General features: G+C 37.3%; 1 protein-coding gene across 1 annotated transcript in view; it reads left to right on the top strand.

The window, feature by feature from the left end:
- The first annotated feature begins 895 nt into the window (after nucleotides 1-895).
- Nucleotides 896-19793, top strand: part of LOC134678790 (otoferlin-like) — a 56922-nt gene continuing 38024 nt past the window's right edge. Inside the window, exons 1-3 of the mRNA XM_063537481.1 lie at nucleotides 896-1189; nucleotides 13316-13374; nucleotides 18153-18341. Coding sequence (XP_063393551.1) covers nucleotides 1111-1189; nucleotides 13316-13374; nucleotides 18153-18341 — 327 coding nt within the window. The 5' untranslated portion in view covers nucleotides 896-1110. The remainder of the gene's footprint in view (nucleotides 1190-13315; nucleotides 13375-18152; nucleotides 18342-19793) is intronic.

Below are 19793 nucleotides of genomic sequence, written 5' to 3'. Positions count from 1 at the left end.
CGTACATGAATTTCGACAAACAGTTTAATATAGGGAGTTGAAACCCGCGACCTCCGAAGAAAAAGTCGCACGCCCTTAGGCGGAAGAAGGCGTAAGTAATCTATTGTTGCATATTACGCTTGGTTACTAAGGATGCAGGTTTTAAATATTTGCTTCTTTTTTTTCTTTATGGCAATTTTTCAATGAATATTGTGGGCCAGACAACGGGCTACAGATGTATGTAGTGCATAATTGCTTTCCATCGTTATTTCTGGGAAACGTTCGTAAATGTCATTCTACTACAGTCTACCTCAGTACTTTTTGTACCGTGACTGACTGAAATAGCAAGACATTTTCTTACGTTTGCTTAAAATACGAAGGAAAATAATTATGCACTACACCTGTACGTACCTCAGTTCTATACTTCAGTGATTAAATAGTAGGTACATTGTACAACGACCGGAGTCAGTGAATACTGAATATTCCACCAAATTCCCACTAATTTCTACGCCAAACGGAAAATAAACATTGGCCGTATTGACTATGAATAATTTAGTGGCTTGTCATTGACAGGTACGACCTATTAAATATTAAAAAAGCATCGCCGAAATACCCATTTGAATAACCTGAATATACTCGTACCTATTTGTTACGCGTGAGCCTCTTTGTCTTGTCTTGGGCCGCAAGATTAATGAGTTTTGCCAAATATGTACTGTGTTATTTGTAAATGAGTAAAGGCCGGTCGCTGGTCGCGGCCTGTGGAATCTTTAATGTGGAACTGAGTAGGAACTGGGGATGCTGCGGGCGCCGGGGTGGATGCAGGGCGCGCGCGGAGGGGCAGCGCCCGCCCTGCCGCGTCCGGGGCCGCCCGCCCTCACTCCGCCGAACCCGCGCGCGAGGCTCGACGCCCGCCCGCCGTCCGCCGCCAGCCCTACCCGTTGTGCTCGAGCGAAAAACTTCTATGACTACAAAAATGAAGAAAACAAAACCTCACTACTTTTTTTCGGTGACATAAGACAAAAGTAGTCAGGAACGAATAATGATTCTCAGTCGTTCGTTATACATGAATTGTGCAACATTTAACGGTTGACCGTTTAATAATAATAAAAATCAACACTACTTGCAACAAAAATGTCGCTCGTTGTAAAACTAAACCGTTTCAAGGTCCTGAAATGCAAATCTGAGAAATATGCGAGGTTGCAGTTCAGAGGTAAGTTTTCGTACAATTATCAACTTGAAATGTTTTGTTGTGATACAAAATCAAATAAATACTTAATTTTAATTAATTTTATTATAACTAAGTATAATGTGCTCATTTATAGGTAGGTAAGTGTAAATAAATTTAATAAGTGCAGCGTAAGCTTTAGTAGGCAATCTAGCTCTATTAAATATTCATGTAATTTTGATTAAAGTTTTCAAAGGAAACGCGTTTTGCGTCAACTGAAAGGGTGGATTTCTTTTAACTCTAGTTTAAGTACATACCTCCCTTCAGGCATAAAATTTTATGAACCTGTTTAACCTGCTTGCTTACAGGAAACTTTGCGAATTTTATTTCTTTCATCACTGTTATTTTTTTAAGGAGAATGCTTTAGAAATTAAACACAACAAATCACAATGTATCTGCGCGAATGTTGTGTAAAATGTTTTTCACCACACCATTTGGTAAAGGCTCTCTTGAATGTTAAAAAACTAGTACAAAAGTTGCATTTTATTCACATGTGAGGCAAAGTAATCAATTGCAAATGTTTTCTTATAATTGCTGGTAGAATTGACTTTTAAATGATAAATACTAAATAACATTCATTTGGACATGATTTGGTTTTTGTTTGATTTCTTACCTACAGTTATTCTTTTCTGCGGGTTGGTGTGGTGAAAAATGTTTTCCACCACACCAGCTGGTAAAGGCACTCTTGATTGTTCACAAACTGATAAGCGAGATGCATTTTATTCACATGGGAGGCAAAGTAATTAAATGCAAATTTTGAGTTGTTTTCTTGTATGCTGCTAGAATTAACTTTTAAATAATACCTAAATATTTAATAACGTTCATTTTGAGTTTATTTGCTTTGATTTTGATTTATATTTTTTACAGTTAGTATTTTCCTTGTGTTGTGGTGTGGTGAAAAATTGTATGTTTCACTCGGTGGCAAAATTTGTTTAACCCTCGTGCCTTGAAACCCTTGCAACGGTCAAGATTCCATTTTTCGGATCACTCGTTACTCTCGTGGTTCAATTTTGGGATCCTTCGCGTGCTCGGGTATCAATATTAGCACGAAGAGTTGAACAACAACTTTGCCCCCTTGTAAAACAAATAACTATTTTCACATAAAGTTATAGATGTGTGACTTTTTATAACAGATTCCTGAAAGGTTTTTTCTATGGGACATTTAATTTTTCTGTACTTTTCTACCGACCAAAATGGCTTGACAGACTATAAATATACAAGAATACCAAGACGATGGGAGCGAATGCCATAACTAAGCACTGTCTCTTTATTGTCACGCCCAGAGTCAATATGAATATTATGAATGTGGGATTTGTTGCGATTTTACCGCTCAATTTTACTTAACGATTGAAATAATGATTAAAGCAATTAAAGTATGGGTGATGGGGTGAGGTGGCGTGTTGTCCATTGTCGTGTAGCAACAAGTAAGTAGAGGGCCGCGGTGGTCGACAGCACTCGTAGCGGTCGGCAGCGTAAGTACCTACTTGTTGCGGCGCGGCGTGACGTCAATGCCGTAACGTTACCGCGGCGGGAACGCGACTCTTTGTTGTTGAAGTAAGTAGGTACCTTTTAGTACCAACTCGCATACTACCTCCAAAATATACTTTTTTGCCAGAGTTGCCAGTAAATAATGTAAATACTTACCACGCCAAATGGATTTAAGTTGCGTTATTTTTGTGTTGCATGAGAAAATTGTACTTAGGTACCTACAGTTAAAAAAAACAATATTTTGTACTTCTAATCCACTCTATAAGTGAATCTTTCGTGGAAGATACACAGTGATTCATTTCCGTTAAAACAATTTGAAAAATAACTATTATGTTATTGTTCTTCAGCAGGAAAATATGTATTTCAAAACTTATTTTAAATAGGTATGCGCCTCATGTAATTGCTTGCAAAGAGTGAAAAATGGTGTCAGTCGCCCAACTAATGTGGCATTTTTATATGATGTACTTAGGTAGGAACTTACAGTCAAGTGTAAAAATATGAGTGCACTCATGATGATCATACTCAAAAATATAATATGTCTCATAACATAACTCTTACGCTGACAGCGAATTGAGAAGTATGGGACATATTTTTGAGTAAGTTGTATGCACCCACATTTTTACACCAGGAAGTGCAAATGCGCGCATGGGTGCGAAGTAGGTAGGTAGGTGGAAGAGGATACAGTAACACTTTCACAATACGTACTCTTACCCAACTTCAGCCACCTTTATGAATTGAGTAGACCGGTGAGTAAACAAGCCGTTTACTCTCAGCGTTCTAAGTACATACTTAAACCATCGACTGCGCGGTCTGCGCAGCTTCAAAAGATAAACAACAAATTCAAAAGGTACAAAGTGAAGTCGTTCAGTGTAGGGTAATTAATTGTTGTTCCGTTGTTTGCAAATAGTCATGTATTTTGCTTGCTTACGGCAGGCTGTTCAGGGTCCGGCACATCGTGTTAAAAACGTTTTGGAGTCTATATAAAGCATCCTGTTTTGTTTATTGTTTTGTTTTGTGACGGCAGCAGTCAACTAACTTTTTAATAAACTCTCGACTCGACAGAATAATGAACACAACATAAGCCGTAGACATAAATTGACTTAATATTCCATACATATACCTACAGAAATCTGAGACTGATTTCGATAGTTGTTTTCATTTCAATGATTAAAATCACATTAACAACTTTTTTAGTATTTGTATAGTTTCGCTCTGTCCATCTGTCCATCCGCGCTTAGTTTTAAGTAGGGTCGTTCATTAGTATTAGAATTCTGTAATTTGGCATAGGTACGACATTTTAGTACATAGTTAAGTACCTAATTGTTTGGTAGGTAATACGAGTATAATATCAATATATCAATCACGCCAATAAAGTAAAATAAAAAGCAGTATATATGTTTAAGGCAGTGGTAGTGAAGGGTAGCGTGAAATGGGGTAGCATTTTTTTAAATAAGGATTAAATAAGGGATAGTGATTAATTAAATAAGTAGGTAATATATTTTTTAAATAAGGGGTATATAACAGCGATATAAAAATATCGGATATATCCATAATTTACTCTCACCGTTGTAACTTTTGTATGGACGAGAACAATAAAAAAATATTATAGTAAAGCTTAACACGTTCACTGTCCCAATCTGAATTGTTAACCTTACGGCTTTGTAATACAGGCTTGCCGTAACCCATATACGGGGCTCGGACAGTGAACGTGTTAAAGATTTTTAAAGAATATTATTGTTAATGTGATCGCTTTAGCCGTCTATGAGTTTTCCCAAAACGCAAGTGCAAGTTAGGCTTACGTTACGCCCATATCTCTTGTGACGGGCGGAAAAATAAGGAACCCTTCATTGAGCATGGCCCCACATGCTCTTGGCCGATCTTCTTCCTTTGGAGGCTTCATAAGAGACTATATGTACGTACGCTGAGTGAATATACTTACTTGATAGAATTTTTATCAGATTTAAAGAATATCTGATCTGATTGGAAGAGAACTACCTACTCCAAACATAGTGACTACTTGACTACAAGCGTAGGTATGTTTATTAAAAACTGACGAAACTAAGTTTAAACGTTCCGATTCTGACGCTTAGGCTACCGAACTCTAACAAATAAGTAGGTTTTGAGCTCGCTTTAATACCTATTATCTATCGCCAACTCGCACGGTATCGCAGAGAGACGAAATTATGCAAAAAATCGGCCCCCTGGGGGCCGATTTTTGAATTTCGAGCGTTCGATTTCGTCACTCGAAAATCGGTGAAAAACAGCGAAATGCTAATTTTTGAAATACGAACGATAGAAATTGGGAATCGAGTGGTATTGGCCACTCGTTTTTAATTCTATTAGTAGAATTTAAATGCCGGGTACTGGAGATATTATTGAACAAAATACACGAAATCGTGCGGTCGAAATTCAAAAATCGGCCCCCTGGTCCCGATTACGTCGCTGCGATAAGCGGGGAAGATTTGACATATGTATAGAAACTGTCTCATTTGAATAACATAGTTACTCCACAAAGTGCAGAACTACATATTATTATACATGGTTCATTTAGATCGGTCAGTATGGGGTAATCTGAAACTAAAAGACATAAAACGATCGTCGTATGTCTCTTAGTTTCAGATTTCCCCATACTGACCGATCTAAATGGGCCACCCTGTATATGTACTTAGTTTCGTGTTTGCGTCGACTTTGAACAAGAATTAGATTCCAGAATTGAATGAATAAATAAATGTAAAAAATAATATCGCATAAAGTGGTTGTTCGTAATAACTTACTTAGTTAAAAATCCGCACTTTACCGTGTCAATCGAAAACTGAGTTTTCGCCGCGTTTTTGTATTTATTGTACATAATATATGTAGGTACTTATTATTGATTCATGCTGGTGTTACGAATTGTGGCTGGATTTGAATTTACCGCCAGCTGCAGAGATAGTCCCCCCTGCAAACAAATTTCTATGTTAAGGGAGCGGGGGTCAGTTATCTCTACAGATGAACATATTTTTCCTTACTTTTTTGTCCGGGATAAGTGAGGACTAAGCCGACTAAGTTAATCCGCTCTTATCTTTAGCCGTTTACAAATGCATGGAATAAAGCCATTTTGTGGTTCTCAAACACATTATTAAATTTAATATGATATATTCATTTTAGAAGTTTTTACATATTTTCATTTGTAAATGCATTCCCCTCACCATTGCACGGTCGGTAAAGGAAGGCTCAATCAGCTAACTGCGTTTGATATACAAGTAACCAGTCGAGCGTAATACAAGATACGAATCAGGCAATTGGTATTTCGGTAGAGATAATCCGCGGTGCCCAAATTCAATTGCTGTCTCGCTGGCTGGTATTGTAACAAATATAATGGCGAACGCAAATGTTTGTGATTTTCTTGGATAGTACTTACTGTTGAATCGAACAATCCTTATCTTGGCATGCGCGAAAATATAATCCTTCCCTAAAGAACAACTTATATAGTAGTTTTCGCAAAAATAAAACAGTATTAAGTTACCACTTTTAATAGGTAGGTAAATCATACCTATAGAATAAAGACTTAGTAAAGTGACACTGTAGGTAGGTATTAATCGTATCAGCCGTGGTTAGTTGCGCCGCCGCGACTATGGCCGATTACTCAGCAGTACGAACCAACTATCATTTTAAATGTAATGTCCTCACCGCAATATAGGGTTTTTGCTGATTAAATATGTGAACATGTTACAGCATGTTGCAGTATTAGTGGAATACGGTTCCATATCAAAAAAGTCATAAAATAATTTGGACACCGATGTCACGCTATTCTTACCTACGAGGGGTAATCAAAAAGTCTTTAGAACTACGTATTTGTAAAACCTCTTTACTTGAGGTTTTGTTTTTTATTCTAAGCTGGCACTATGACGTAATTTTTGCCAGTTGTTTTTTTTTTCAATTGTTCCCGCCATTCTATTGTAAAATTGTAAACGAGTCTTTTGTGAAAGAAGCTGACTAAAGCATTCAATTACGGAAAAAAATGGTTACGTGCCGTGATAAAGTACTTGAGCTTGAAGAAAATGTGTACAAGGATATTTTATGGATATTCAGCAGACGGTAGGCTCTGGTGCTTTACCCTTACCCTACTCCACTGTCGCTTACGGGGTGCAGAGTTCAGAAGAGGTAGATCAAGCTGTGAAGATGACCCCCGCTCCGGTCGGCCTTCTACCTCACCTCAGTTAACGAACAAACCGTTGAAAAAATAGTTTTAGAAGGCAGGCGAATCACAATCAAATATCTAGAGTGAGACCGTAAAAAGTCTGCAGCGATTTTGATAGCCCACGCAGTGCACGTGTCTTTTTAAACGTTAAACTTCTATGAAATTATGACGTATAAATAACACTTACACTGCGTGGGTTATCAAATCCGCTGCAGACTTTTTTTGGTGCGACTATATTTGGTAGTGTACATTCGATAATAAAGGATGTTATGGGTTTAATTTTAGTGTCAGCAAGATGTGTTCCGCGAATGTGCTTTTCCACCATGACAATGCTCCGGTTCATCGGTCACAGATGGCTCTCAATGCTATCCGCCAGGTAGGTTTTGAGATCTTTGACCATCCGCCCTACTCGCCAGACTCGCTCTGAGTGATTTCCACTTATTTCCAAAATTAAAGGAGTACCTTCGCGGAACTAAATTTGACGACGACAACGCAGTCATTCGTGTTGTAGTAGAGGAGTTTTCCGAGACTCAAGATAAAACTTTTATATGAACCAATAAAAAAATTGAAAATCTATATTGATTCAAAATTTGTCTCGGAGAATCCCCCCCATCGCCCTTAGCACCTACTAGCTTACCACCATTTTAGCTGAAAGTGTAAACTATATGGCAGGTAGGAACAAATGATAAAAGCTTTCGAAATAGAGAAAATAGTCAAAACTGACAGTTTGAGAAAGTTCGATAAATTAAAATCGCTAAATGCGTGAGTTTACTCGCAATAAACACTACACCTACCCCACTTTTTAACAACAAATAATTATTAAATTTCCGGCATCCGATATCGAACAATGTGAATAAAGAACAAATTCACTTAGGTAGGTAGGTAGGTATTAGGTTATAAACTCAAAACAAAAACTGCCGTTTTACTTTGGACGCATGGCGACTCCTATAGCTCTACTATGAGTTCCGTCAAGTTCCGTGAATGACAGTCGATAGTGAGAAAGTTAACCCTTTACCAGGCTAAGGGATATATACTTCCCACATACGGCACTTCAAACATGTGTTCTATTTTGGATCAGTAAGGCTGACATTCGATTGTCATTTTTGAACTGTCAGCCTGGTAAAGGGTTAAGGAAAATGTATGGAGTAATTGTACAGAGCCTCTACCGGTCACCTAAAGAACTAAAAATTTCAATTGGTACCATGAGTTATAGACGTTTTTACGCGAGTTTTCCATACTTGCCTAACTTCACACCTAAAACGCTCTCTTTCTAATTATATAATGAAAACTGAGCCAGAATTATTCTGCGTAAATACTTTACGCGAGTAAACGTGACAGATGTTAGAGTCTGTGCGGAAAGAGAAGAGTCGTGGCAGAAACGGGAACTAACATTTTAAATTTTATATGGCAATCAAACCCTTGACACCTGTCTTGTAAAAAGTAAACAAACTTCTGTCATTGTATATTTTTATTAACAAAAACCGCAAGATTTATGTATAAAATATTTTCAAAACACGATGTACGTACATAAAACCACAAGAAAAATTATATTTAACATTGTTCGGTTTTGTCAGGGGGAAGAAAACGGCTAAAAGCCGACTATCGACTTACAATAAGTCGCGGAACGTGTTTCCGCTATTCACGGGTATTGATGTTGTATTTAATATTAAATAATTACCTATTTAATAAGCCCCCTAAGTAACTTGTCTCCGGTAAATAATCGGTAAGTATATTCATTCAAAATATATTAATTTTCATAAATATGCAGGTCATTCATGATCTTTAAAATAACTGACATAAAGTCTTGATACTTGTTATTTTATGCATATTTATATGTAATTTTTTTCAGGATTGTGTAAAAGTACCTACGGTATCTCGAATAAAAGACCGCTAAGTAGGTGATATGCAAGAATTCGTAATCTACGTGCCGGATTCAAGCACATCCAGTTCCTCACATCAGTCCCTGGTTGTTCTGAAGCTAGCTCAAACATAAGTGACATTGAATATTTTAATTCAGACTTCGATTACAAAGAATAAAACTTTTTCATAAAAATATTTCGTTATTTGTAAGTTCGTTTACTAGGTTCTGTTAGTTACGAAATTATAAGTATTTCATATTTAGCATACTTTTCGGCGAAGTAAAATATCGTGAGATGAGAGAACCGGACATATCCCAATAAGGCCTATCTACTTATGCACTATTTTTATTCATATTCATATTTATTATTAATAATGTACACATACATTACAAGTCAAGTTTACAATGGGTGAAATATATCCCAGATAGTAAAATTGCAGTTCTAATGCCCAATTTCTACCCGATCTATCCGGTTTTGTATTAAAATAACTGTTGAACTGAACAGATTAGGTAGTACATAAATGAGACTCTATCTTGTTTGGTACTAAAATTACAGTTGTATTGGGCAGATTCTTAACTAGTTTTAGCAGTTTTGTCAATCGCACTGTCACTTTTTAGTATCTGAGACATAAAAACAAGAGTGTGTTTTAAAAAGAAAACTAGTGCCTGCGCTAAATCAGAGGATTGATTTGATGAGCCGACACCACCACCAGGCTCCGTTTAGTAAGCCGTGGTAAAAAACCGGAACAAAAGGGATACAAGTTTCATGACCTTTAGTGTCGTACTATAATCACGTGACCAGTGTTGTCAGCATAGCAAAAACCATAAAATAGCACTGGCGCGCCCTCAAATCCCACGACTCTTCTCTTTCCGCACAGACTCTATCGAAAAATACGTGCGTTTCCAACGTGACATTTCTGTCAACTTGTAAACACAACAAATACGCAGATTTTTCACGAGTATTAATGCAATTTTCAACGTAATATGTATAAATTTATAATTATTAACAGTACGTGAACTTCAAGCAAAACTTTAAGGGGTAAATCAATTAATAGCTTGATAAAAGGCTGATTTAGTACAAAGGTAATGAGATATACTTGACATCATATTTTCCTGTTTCTACTGCTACATTTGCGAAGATCACATTGCTTACGAGCAGTTTTTGGTTTTAGGCAAGAACCAACATTTCCATGAAAATCCGGATGGCATCATGTATGCATGCGTATGCATGTATGCAATAAGAATTAAGGCTCATGACAAGGAGCGGTACGATATGCTGCTGCTTTTGTTGCTGGGTACACACTGCACATAACACATATAAGAATACCGCAAGACCTATTATAATATGTACGCAAGAATTCCTACGTATTTTATTAAGTATTATCATCTTACATAAAATAAAACATACAAATGTTCTGTGAGTTTATTTATTTTTCTTTAATAAGTAAGTATAGTTTATTTTCCGATGTTCAAATTCTTGTGTTTGATACCTAGGTAATCGTTTTTCATGTCAATTTGGTAACAGGAAATATAAAACTTTCTTCAAAAACTTTTCGTGGTGGTTTAGAATCTGAAAATTTAAATAAGGTTTAAACACATTTATTGCCAAAAACCCGCCAGCGTGGGTTCATTTTGTATTGGAAATGGGGCGCTTGACACTGAAATATACTCGAGATCATTTACTATAAAATTAAGATCGCTATTAAGGTCAGGGTCTGTGCGGAAAGAGAAGAGTCGTAGGTATAATGTATGGGCTCCCCTACATTTCACAACTCTTCTCTTTCCGCACACTCTATTTGATAATGGTACTTAGCAGGAGACGGCCGTTGTTATGATGCGGACTGAAGCGGACCATAATATAATATATACCTATTTTAGTATTTTAAGATTTCTTCTCATGTGTGTACTATTTTCATCATAGGTAATAAATATGTAGCCAAAAGTAGCCTGTATAATCGCGCCATATACTTTGCTTCCTATTTTTTAACACGCAAAGTTATAATTTTAACTCGTTAATTAATGATGTTTACGTAATTATCATATTTTGCAATTTTTTTTTGAATACAATATATTTTATTTTATTTAATTATTTGTGAATTAAAATTTCATTATCGAATACATATGTTTATACATTGTTTACTAATATTGATGTGTTTATTATTTTCGTAACTATGGCAACGTCAAAACTTAAAAAAAATTAGAATGAAGGTTGAGTCAGTAACAAAGTGACAAAATTGGTCTTAGAGCATTTAATAACTGGAGTGGTCATTGAGTGCTTACTGTTAGGAAAAGAAAAAAGAACAACTACATTTGTTTTATATTGACAACCGAATAAATCAAATATCATAGGGCCCGATTCGGATTTTGAAATAGATATCTATTAGATATCTTTTAGACATCAACATCAAGATCATCATCATCTCAGCCACAAGACGTCCACTGCTGAACATAGGCCTCCCCCTTATGGGGGGTGAATGCCATAATCGCCACGCTTGGCAGGCGGGTTGGCGATCGCAGTCGAGTACACCGAATTTGAGGGACGCTGCTGCCCGTCCACCGGTGGTCTTGGACGTAGTTTAAGGACATACCCGGGTCCATCAAGATACTCGTAGGATAACGATATGTTTAAGATCTAACCTGTCAAATTTGACATTGGCGTGATTCTGGAGATACTCTTGAACGACTTCCTCGGGATTTGACTTAGAGATCCAATTCACATCTAATAGATATCTTACGCTATTTAACGTAAAAGTGACATTGGTTGCCCGAATTGCGCTGCAAAAGAGAACTAGTTGATATCTAAACTATAACGTATCTAGAATGGATCTAGTACGTGTCGTCTCTTGTGAATATCTTGAAGTTCGAATACGGCAGATACCTAGTCTATATTCTTTATTTTTTTTGTTGACAATATTACTCACCCCTGTGCCGAAAAACTTGCACAATTGTGCAAACTTTTGTATGGACTGACATGGCTATTTGTACGTTACGTACAAATCATGTAGAAATAGCAATACATTTGACGTCCCCGCGTTTTGTAAAGAAAATGACAGCGATGACATCTCCTTTCTAAATGCTCTAAGTGGCGGGTAGAGGTAAAGGAATACAATCTCCATGTAATTAATTAATGAAAAAGTTTCCGTCAAAAACCTTAAGAGGGAAGTATACTATAGTAGTACCAATAAAAGTCTGCAGCGGATTTGATAGCCCACGCAGCTTAAGTGTTATTAATTTCATAGAAGTTTGACGTTTAAAATGACACTTGCACTGCGTGGGCTATCAAAATCGCTGCAGACTTTTTACGGTCTGACTATACGTCGTAATCGTCCATACAAAAAGAGAAAACGTTTTTCCACTTCTAAATACGAGAAACTTCCATTCTCCATGATTTTTAGTATGGTATTGATACAATGAAAAACTAGGTTTATGGGTTTTCTTTTTTCGCTACTCTGGAGAGATTTAGAAAAATTATAATAGCTGACAGCGTGCCCAGTTTTTGCAAATATTCTCCCATAAAGGAGTTTTCTCATAAAGTCATAAAGGATTCTCCTTACCTCTACCCTCCATATTCACGGCTACCATCATTATATGTAACATTACTTTCTGTGCATCTCACTTGCACTAATATGCGAGAGCGAGATGCATAGATAGTAAATTACGTAGACGTGAGAAAATGTGTCAATTTTCTTATTTAGTTCTTTAAGTGAGTCCTAGAGGCGCTGTATAAAACTCCGATATAACTCTTGCTCTGTTTTTTAGTATACTTAGAAAGGGACAGCATCGTTTGGAGTGGAGTGAAGTTAGGTACATAAGACCGTAAAGAAACGTAAAACGTGACACACGGCACGTTTATTCACCGAGTGTAAGTGAAAAATACTCTGCCAACTGATAGTAGAGCTACTACACGCAAGATCCATATTGTGATCCGTCAATTATATTGACGGATTACGATATTTATTGACGTGTAGGGTAGTGTATTGACGGATCACAATATTTCGCTGGATTCCTGGAAATGCTTGTGATCTGATCCTAGATCCTGGATCGTGATATTTATCTTGCGTGTAGTGTCGCGTTTGATATTTTTCGCGTCAGTAATTTTTCTCTGTCTAGAGTCCATCACGTCTGCCTCGTACAAAGAACGCTTCGTACTGACGCGATCCGTATTGATCGTGTAGGGTGTGCTGTGATCCGATCCAAAATACATAATAAATATCATGATAATTATCACAAAATTTATTTACGTGTAGGGTTCGCCATAGATTGTCGAATCTAGCAACCTAAAACTATTATAATATAGGTATTCAAAGGGTACTTATATTCAAAATACAGTACATAGCGGCCCCCTTTTTTGAATATCTATCGTTAGATTTAAATAATCGCAATTATTTAAAAGTGGCGCTACGTGGCGCACGTTGATGGGCTCTTAAGCAGTTGGAGATAATGCTACAGATACTTTTAGCGCGTAGTCTGATTCGCTATTGATAATATTGATTGTACCTACACTCAAGGTATAGGTACCTTCTTTAGGATACTAGGTATATTGCCAGTATACTTAATCGAAATAACAAAAATATTCTTGTTCCAGGCTCCACCAAACACTCCTCGGTTCTGGTGGACAACGAGGAAATCATCTTTGTAAATGAGGTATGTGCGCTGTCTCATCCTAAAGGCCTATTTACATGGTGCGAGAACTCGCGTCCGAGTTTCATTACATTGCGGTATTTGATCGGTTGGGTGAATTGGATGTAACCAATAGTCCTCAATGTAAATATCTAAAATCGCACAGGAGTTCGCGCGTCGTCTAAATCAGCCCTAAGTTTAAGGCCGGGTTACTGCATAGGTATTTATATTTGTTGGAGGGTGCTGGTAATGCCGTGTGATTAGCTCGCCGGAGTCCCGAGCTCCCGAGGGACGCGACGGCTGTGCCCGCGGCCTACTTCCTTGAGCGGAGGTCAAGGTTGTTTATAATTCCCGTATTACTTACAACGTTAACTAGTCTAGTTTACCTTATCTAGTTACTTACAAGTCGTATAATAAGTCGTGTTTTATGTGCCTAGGTACCTAAGTATTACATACATACATACATACATATAATCACGCCTATTTCCCTGACCTAAGTATAAATTACAAATAAAACAGTTGCGTTAATTTATAGCCTTAAAAGTTTAAGAGAGATGGAAAAAGTTGAGCTTACTTGGACATAAGTAGGTAAACTTATATTTCCCACGGTACGTTCGCACAATAACGCTTAACTATATAAGTACACTTTACCTATTTATAGGTGACCTAAAATATTCGCAGTCTATTATGAAATCAGACCAATTTCTACCGCTTGTAATCATAATGGTAGGTAAGTAGTAATAGTAGTAGGAAGTAGCTTAAAGCTCAAAGTAACTGCTTTATGTACCCCGAACTGCTTTCTACTAGGTAGTACCGCAGCGCTCGCCGCTCACCCTTATTCCTTACCTTCCCTGTAACCTTAATTGTCACACAACGTGCGGGTTTAGAGAAGTTTGCTTTCTATGCGAATTCTCCGAATGGTAGAATTACTTAACTCCCTACCAAGGTTCTTTCTCTACAGTTTAGTTTAGACGGTTTAATAAGTTTTTGACAAAAAAATCATTTTTGGTACAAGCTTTTATTGCTGACTGTACTTCTCTTACGACAGACAACTAATACTCATCTAGACAATTCTAAAAACCCCAAACACAATTAGGTTGCGTTGTTTCATCACAGAGTTCCACCACCTCCTGTCTCCATCATCAGATCAGCTCGATGGTACCATAATATTGCATTGTCATCCGATTTATACACGCTTGCAAAACTTCAGCTCAATCGGACACCGGCAAGTGGATAAAATTAAACTTGCAAGATTTGATTACAGACAGACAGACAGACAGACAGAGAACGGTCAGGTGAAACTATATAAAAGCTTGTAAAAAAGGAGTTAGGTCACGTAATAATATGCTTGTTTGCCACTGATCTTATAGAAATAACATACTCATCAGATAATTGATTTACATTTTCTAAACTTACAAAGATTTTCAAGCGCTGTGGATACTAGCTATTTGAATAAGTATAATTGAAGCGTAGTTTACTTTTTTGTACTTACTGTTCGTTTGTCTATCATGTTTAATTTTTTTCACTCTCAATTTGCTCAAAGGTTGGCTGGAAGAGATCTCCTACAGGAATAAGTTCGCCTTTGTACAATGTATATTTTTTGCTTTATTGTGTCTTAGCCTGTACAATAAATACATACACATTGTAAGCAATGTGTATGTATATTTAGTTATTTACCCTGAAACAGTGCGGATTCCTAGCCGGATGGTCGACAGGCGACATGATATTCGTAATTACGTTGAATGTATTTCGTTCTCATTAACGGAATCCATGATGAAATTCTGTGGTTTTTGGAATTCAGCTCCGCTATTTAAGGATTTAATCATGCTGGCGGGATGGACAATGAACACCTATGTATAATCGCAATTTAGGTAATAGTAGTTCTACAAACTATTGATGAAAATTATCGTAATGATAGAGATTTCGACCTTACGCAACGCCTACAGCCTAATAATTAATTTAGTTACGTAATATAGTATAATTAATTTTCAATAAGTTAGCTTTTTATCACATTTTCTCATAAAAGGTGTTGTTCTGCGCACACGAGAACGTAAACAGTTGGTTTTACTCCAAATAGAGTTCTATTCTTTTATTATTCATAATACTTATATTATTGTTGGAGAAAATCAAGATTTAAATAAATGTTTACTGTAAAACTGTAAAAATCTCATTTATTGTAAACTTCAAAGGAAACCTCGCGGCGTTGTAATCGAACTGCTAATTTAATTGCATAATTGGCCGAAGCTTAGTGAAGGTCTACCTACGTCTTGACTCGAGCATTTTGCTCTCGTATGACCGGACGTTCTTCTCTACAGGTCGCAATTCTCAGCAGATTTTTGTGAAATTTTGTAACCAGGTTCTATGATGAAATATTTTTTTGACGATCCGGTTTTTGGAACATTTTCAAATGGTGGCGGTATCGTGATACCTCGCGCCTAAACAAATACCTAGTCGTATCGAAATCATAAGATAATTTTCTATTTTCTATTCTATTTGTAAACATGTCACAAAGTAAATTGCAAAAAAGCAGAAATTTTGTATCGCAGGTTATGGCATTTAGATACCTATTTAGTTTTTACTCGAGTAAGTACAAGTAGCCAAATTTCGTCGATTTAGCTGAGCTATCATGGTGCAGTTTACAAACATTGACTCTGAAGTAGTAGGGAGGTCCCTGGTTTGATCTGCAGTAATTGTATGCTGGGCCATATTTTGTATAGGTAGTTGTTTACACTTAAATTGCGTATTGTTTTTTTTTTATGAACAGTTTTGTAATTGTTGATTGATCAAGCGGGCTAAGCGTAATCCTTTCATTTTTGCAAGCTTTTAGGTAACTAGACCTAAAAAATATGTTTTGTTGTGTCAATAGATTTTTTTAAATTATTCTGAAACAGCGGAGCCATACATTTATTCTGCATTAAGCTATGCTCGCGAGATCTACAGCTAACAGAGCCACTAAATAGTTCTAAATAATTGGTTCCAACAGTCAGCTGAGCTAAGCTAAAAAAAGTTCTAAGGTCCTTACCACGACTGCCTTAGCAGTGTCAAACGGATACATTCGCTAACTTCTGCGTACCTTATTTTTATACATCTACGAGCGAGATGCATAGAAAGTAAGTTACGCATACGTTAGCGAATATGTCAGACCTAAACCTAACCTAAACCTAACTGGTGGTAGCCGTACTGAACGGTAACAAATAGGATTTGTGCTAGTATGAAAATACAGCCGGCCTAGCCAAGGTTACAATCGCTATCGCATCGACAACGAAAAGCATTATGTCTCTCTATCACTCTTCCATATTAGTGCGACAGTGACAGTTGCGTTTCGATCGCTACGGAGCGCAAGCGATTGGCATCTTGGCTACGCGGCCAGAGGGCCTACCGCGAACCACGTTCGACGTGTTGCCTCCCTGTCACACTTACGTACGTATTTACAAGTGCGACAGAGAGGCAAGACGTCGAACGTGGTTCGCGGTAGGCCCTCAGAGTCCCCTGAATATTTACGAGTTGTCGGATTGCACTGTTTTATGGATATAGCTATCCTAAACCTATAAGCGTGATAATGATATTTTCACAACAAAGTACTGGAATATATAACGTAGACATATGCCAGAAAGTACTTAACATAAATTTTTGAAGTGTCTAGGGGAAAAGCAGTGACAGGGCACTTTACTACGAGTACATTAGCTCTTACTTGGTATACACATACTGCCGTATTCGAACTTCAAGATATTCACAAGAGACGACACGTACTAGATTCATTCTAGATACGTTATAGTTTAGATATCAACTAGTTCTCTTTTGCAGCGCAATTCGGGCAACCAATGTCACTTTTACGTTAGATAGAGTAAGATATCTATAAGATATGAATTAGATCTCTAAGTCATATCCTGTGGAAATCGTTCAAGAGTCGTTCTCCAGAATCGCGCAAATGTCAAATTTGACAGGTTAGATCTTAAACATATAGTTATCGTATCTTGGTGATGTCTAAAAGATGTCTAATAGATGTCTATTTCATAATCCGAATCGGGCCCATAGCTTGTGGGTAGATATACCTACACAGGACAGGTAGATGGCTTTACGGCGGTGTTAAGCGGATTTTAAAACAGTACACAAAACTTATGGGTGAAATCTGTGGTCCTCATGACACTATAGTCTGTAAAAACATGGTTATATTTTAATTTAATACTGGTTGAGAATTTATTACCATCGTCTGCGGGTTTGACATGGTATGTACCTAAGCCAAATAGCAGCGGTCTTACTAGACCTAGTACCTACTAATTTTACCGGACGGGCGGACGGAAGAACAGACAGACATAAATGTACTAGTCGACTACGGAACCCTAAAATGGTAAGCTAATATGAAAGATGAGCGAATGAGATTGAAGAAATATCTTACTCACAGACCGAAAACTACATTTGTTTAACTCGTCATAATTCCGAAGATACGCGTTCCGCTCGACCGCTTGAGAACTTGCTCCATAGGGCGGATAACTGTCAAATAATACATCTTTAAAAAAATTTGCTAGTCGTGTCACTAGCTAAGTATTTAATAGTATGTACTAAAATTATACTGCTACATAAATAGTGCTCGGCCGATCCCGTAGTCAACGGGAACCTTTACAGTTTTGCCATGTCCGTCTGTCTGTCCGTCCGAGGTTTTAGCTTCGTGAAAATTAGTGCTAGAAAGCTGCAATTTGGCATGGAATCTCGGATAAGGTATAAGTATAAAGTAGCCATATTTAGCACGTAAAGTATGACTTTTGGAGCAAATGAATTTAAATGTGTTTTGTATCCATGTGCAGCGGTTCGAGTGGAGCGTGAGTGGCGCGGTGGGCGCGGGCGAGGTGCTGACGCTGCAGCTACTGGCGCGCGCGCGGTGGGGCGCGCCGCGGCTGCTCGGCGTGTACCGCCTGGGCCTGCAGATCCTCGTAGCCGACGGCCAGCTCTCCATCACCGACACGCTGGTCGACGAGCGCAACAAACCCGTGCCGGTAACTACTACTTCTATCCTCATGGATCCTCTACACGATGGACCAACGCCGGCCACTCCAAGGGACGCAGCCATGCGGTAGAATGAGATAGCAATATCACTTGCTCCCCCTAACGCATAAATGCGTCCCTTGGAATGGCCAGCCTTGGCCCATCGTGTAGAGGAGCCATCACATTACCCTGACCGCTTATTAGACTCTTCTGTGACAATCAATGTGCTGCTTTTAATACCTACGCTACGCTAAATATGTAAATAAAACTGCAGTATCATCTGTTTTCTAAAAATATGCAAAAACACTTTAGAAAATTACAGTTGATAATATTTGACAAAAAAGAGAACGTGATAAGGTATATATTATATATTACAATACATTTAAATACATAATCTAAACATAATTAATATAAATCACATTTGGAAAATTAGTAGTTGTCTACTACCCTAAGATGATATACTAAGATGTTGATGAAGATAAGAATTATGTGGTATGATGGAGGTTCCTTGGATGGAGCCGATGGAGGTAACAAGCATTTTCTTAGACCGCGGGAACGAGGTCCTTTAAGTCCTTTTTGTGCCTGGTGGGGGTGTCTCTGTCCAATCAAAATGTGTAAGATCAGGCATGTCGCATTTTTTTAAATAATAAAAATTTATGTAATATTTCCAAGCGTTTTTTTTCTATAAATACATACATACAATCACGCCTATTTCCCGGAGGGGTAGGCAGAGACCACGGATTTTTTTCTATTCTTAGAAAATAGTAATTTTGACAATTTGGCACTTGAAATTTATACAAATTTGGTGTTTATCAGTAGGTTATATTATTAGTTTTGATTTGATGCTGATTTCTCCAAGATTGCATGAAAATTGGAAAAGTTATTTAGGAGAGAAGCCAAACATGTGAAATGATACCGCTTCGTTGCTCTCGATCGACCTTTATTTGGAATAATTTAATCTATGTTAATAACATATTTTTCTTTCTAATTTTACTTATTTAATCACCTTAATATTTGTAGTTTTATACATATCAATGCATCCACTTTAACAATGGCGAGGCAAATTATGCTCCTATAAGGGACCTCACCTATGGGAGTGAATGTGCACAATTTTTAAAGTACATATTAAAATTTTACTTTAACCTTGAGTGTTGTTTTGCGTGAAAGCTGTCCGAGCGTGCTGCGCGGCAATTAACGGGGAATTAGATTACTCGTACAGTACCACTTTCAGCGCTTGCTATACATACTTATTTTCTGCTACACAGATTTATTAAAAAAGTAAGGAAGGTCAATGAGGCTAATTCCGTCCACTAGCGTTTTTCTCGAATAACGAACAACATTGATATTAATTTCGTCGACAAAGCAGCGATTGTTTTATATAATGTCGTTTCTTAGTTTATTGGATTAGACATCATTTTAACCAATTCATTAATATATTAAAATACTTTTTCAAGTCATTGTCT

The sequence above is a fragment of the Cydia fagiglandana genome, chromosome Z, assembly GCF_963556715.1.
Source record: "Cydia fagiglandana chromosome Z, ilCydFagi1.1, whole genome shotgun sequence".
NCBI classification, from domain to species: Eukaryota; Metazoa; Arthropoda; class Insecta; order Lepidoptera; family Tortricidae; genus Cydia; species Cydia fagiglandana.
The sequence above is the reverse complement of the archived record's forward strand: the minus strand, read 5'-3'. Positions and strand labels throughout refer to the sequence as shown.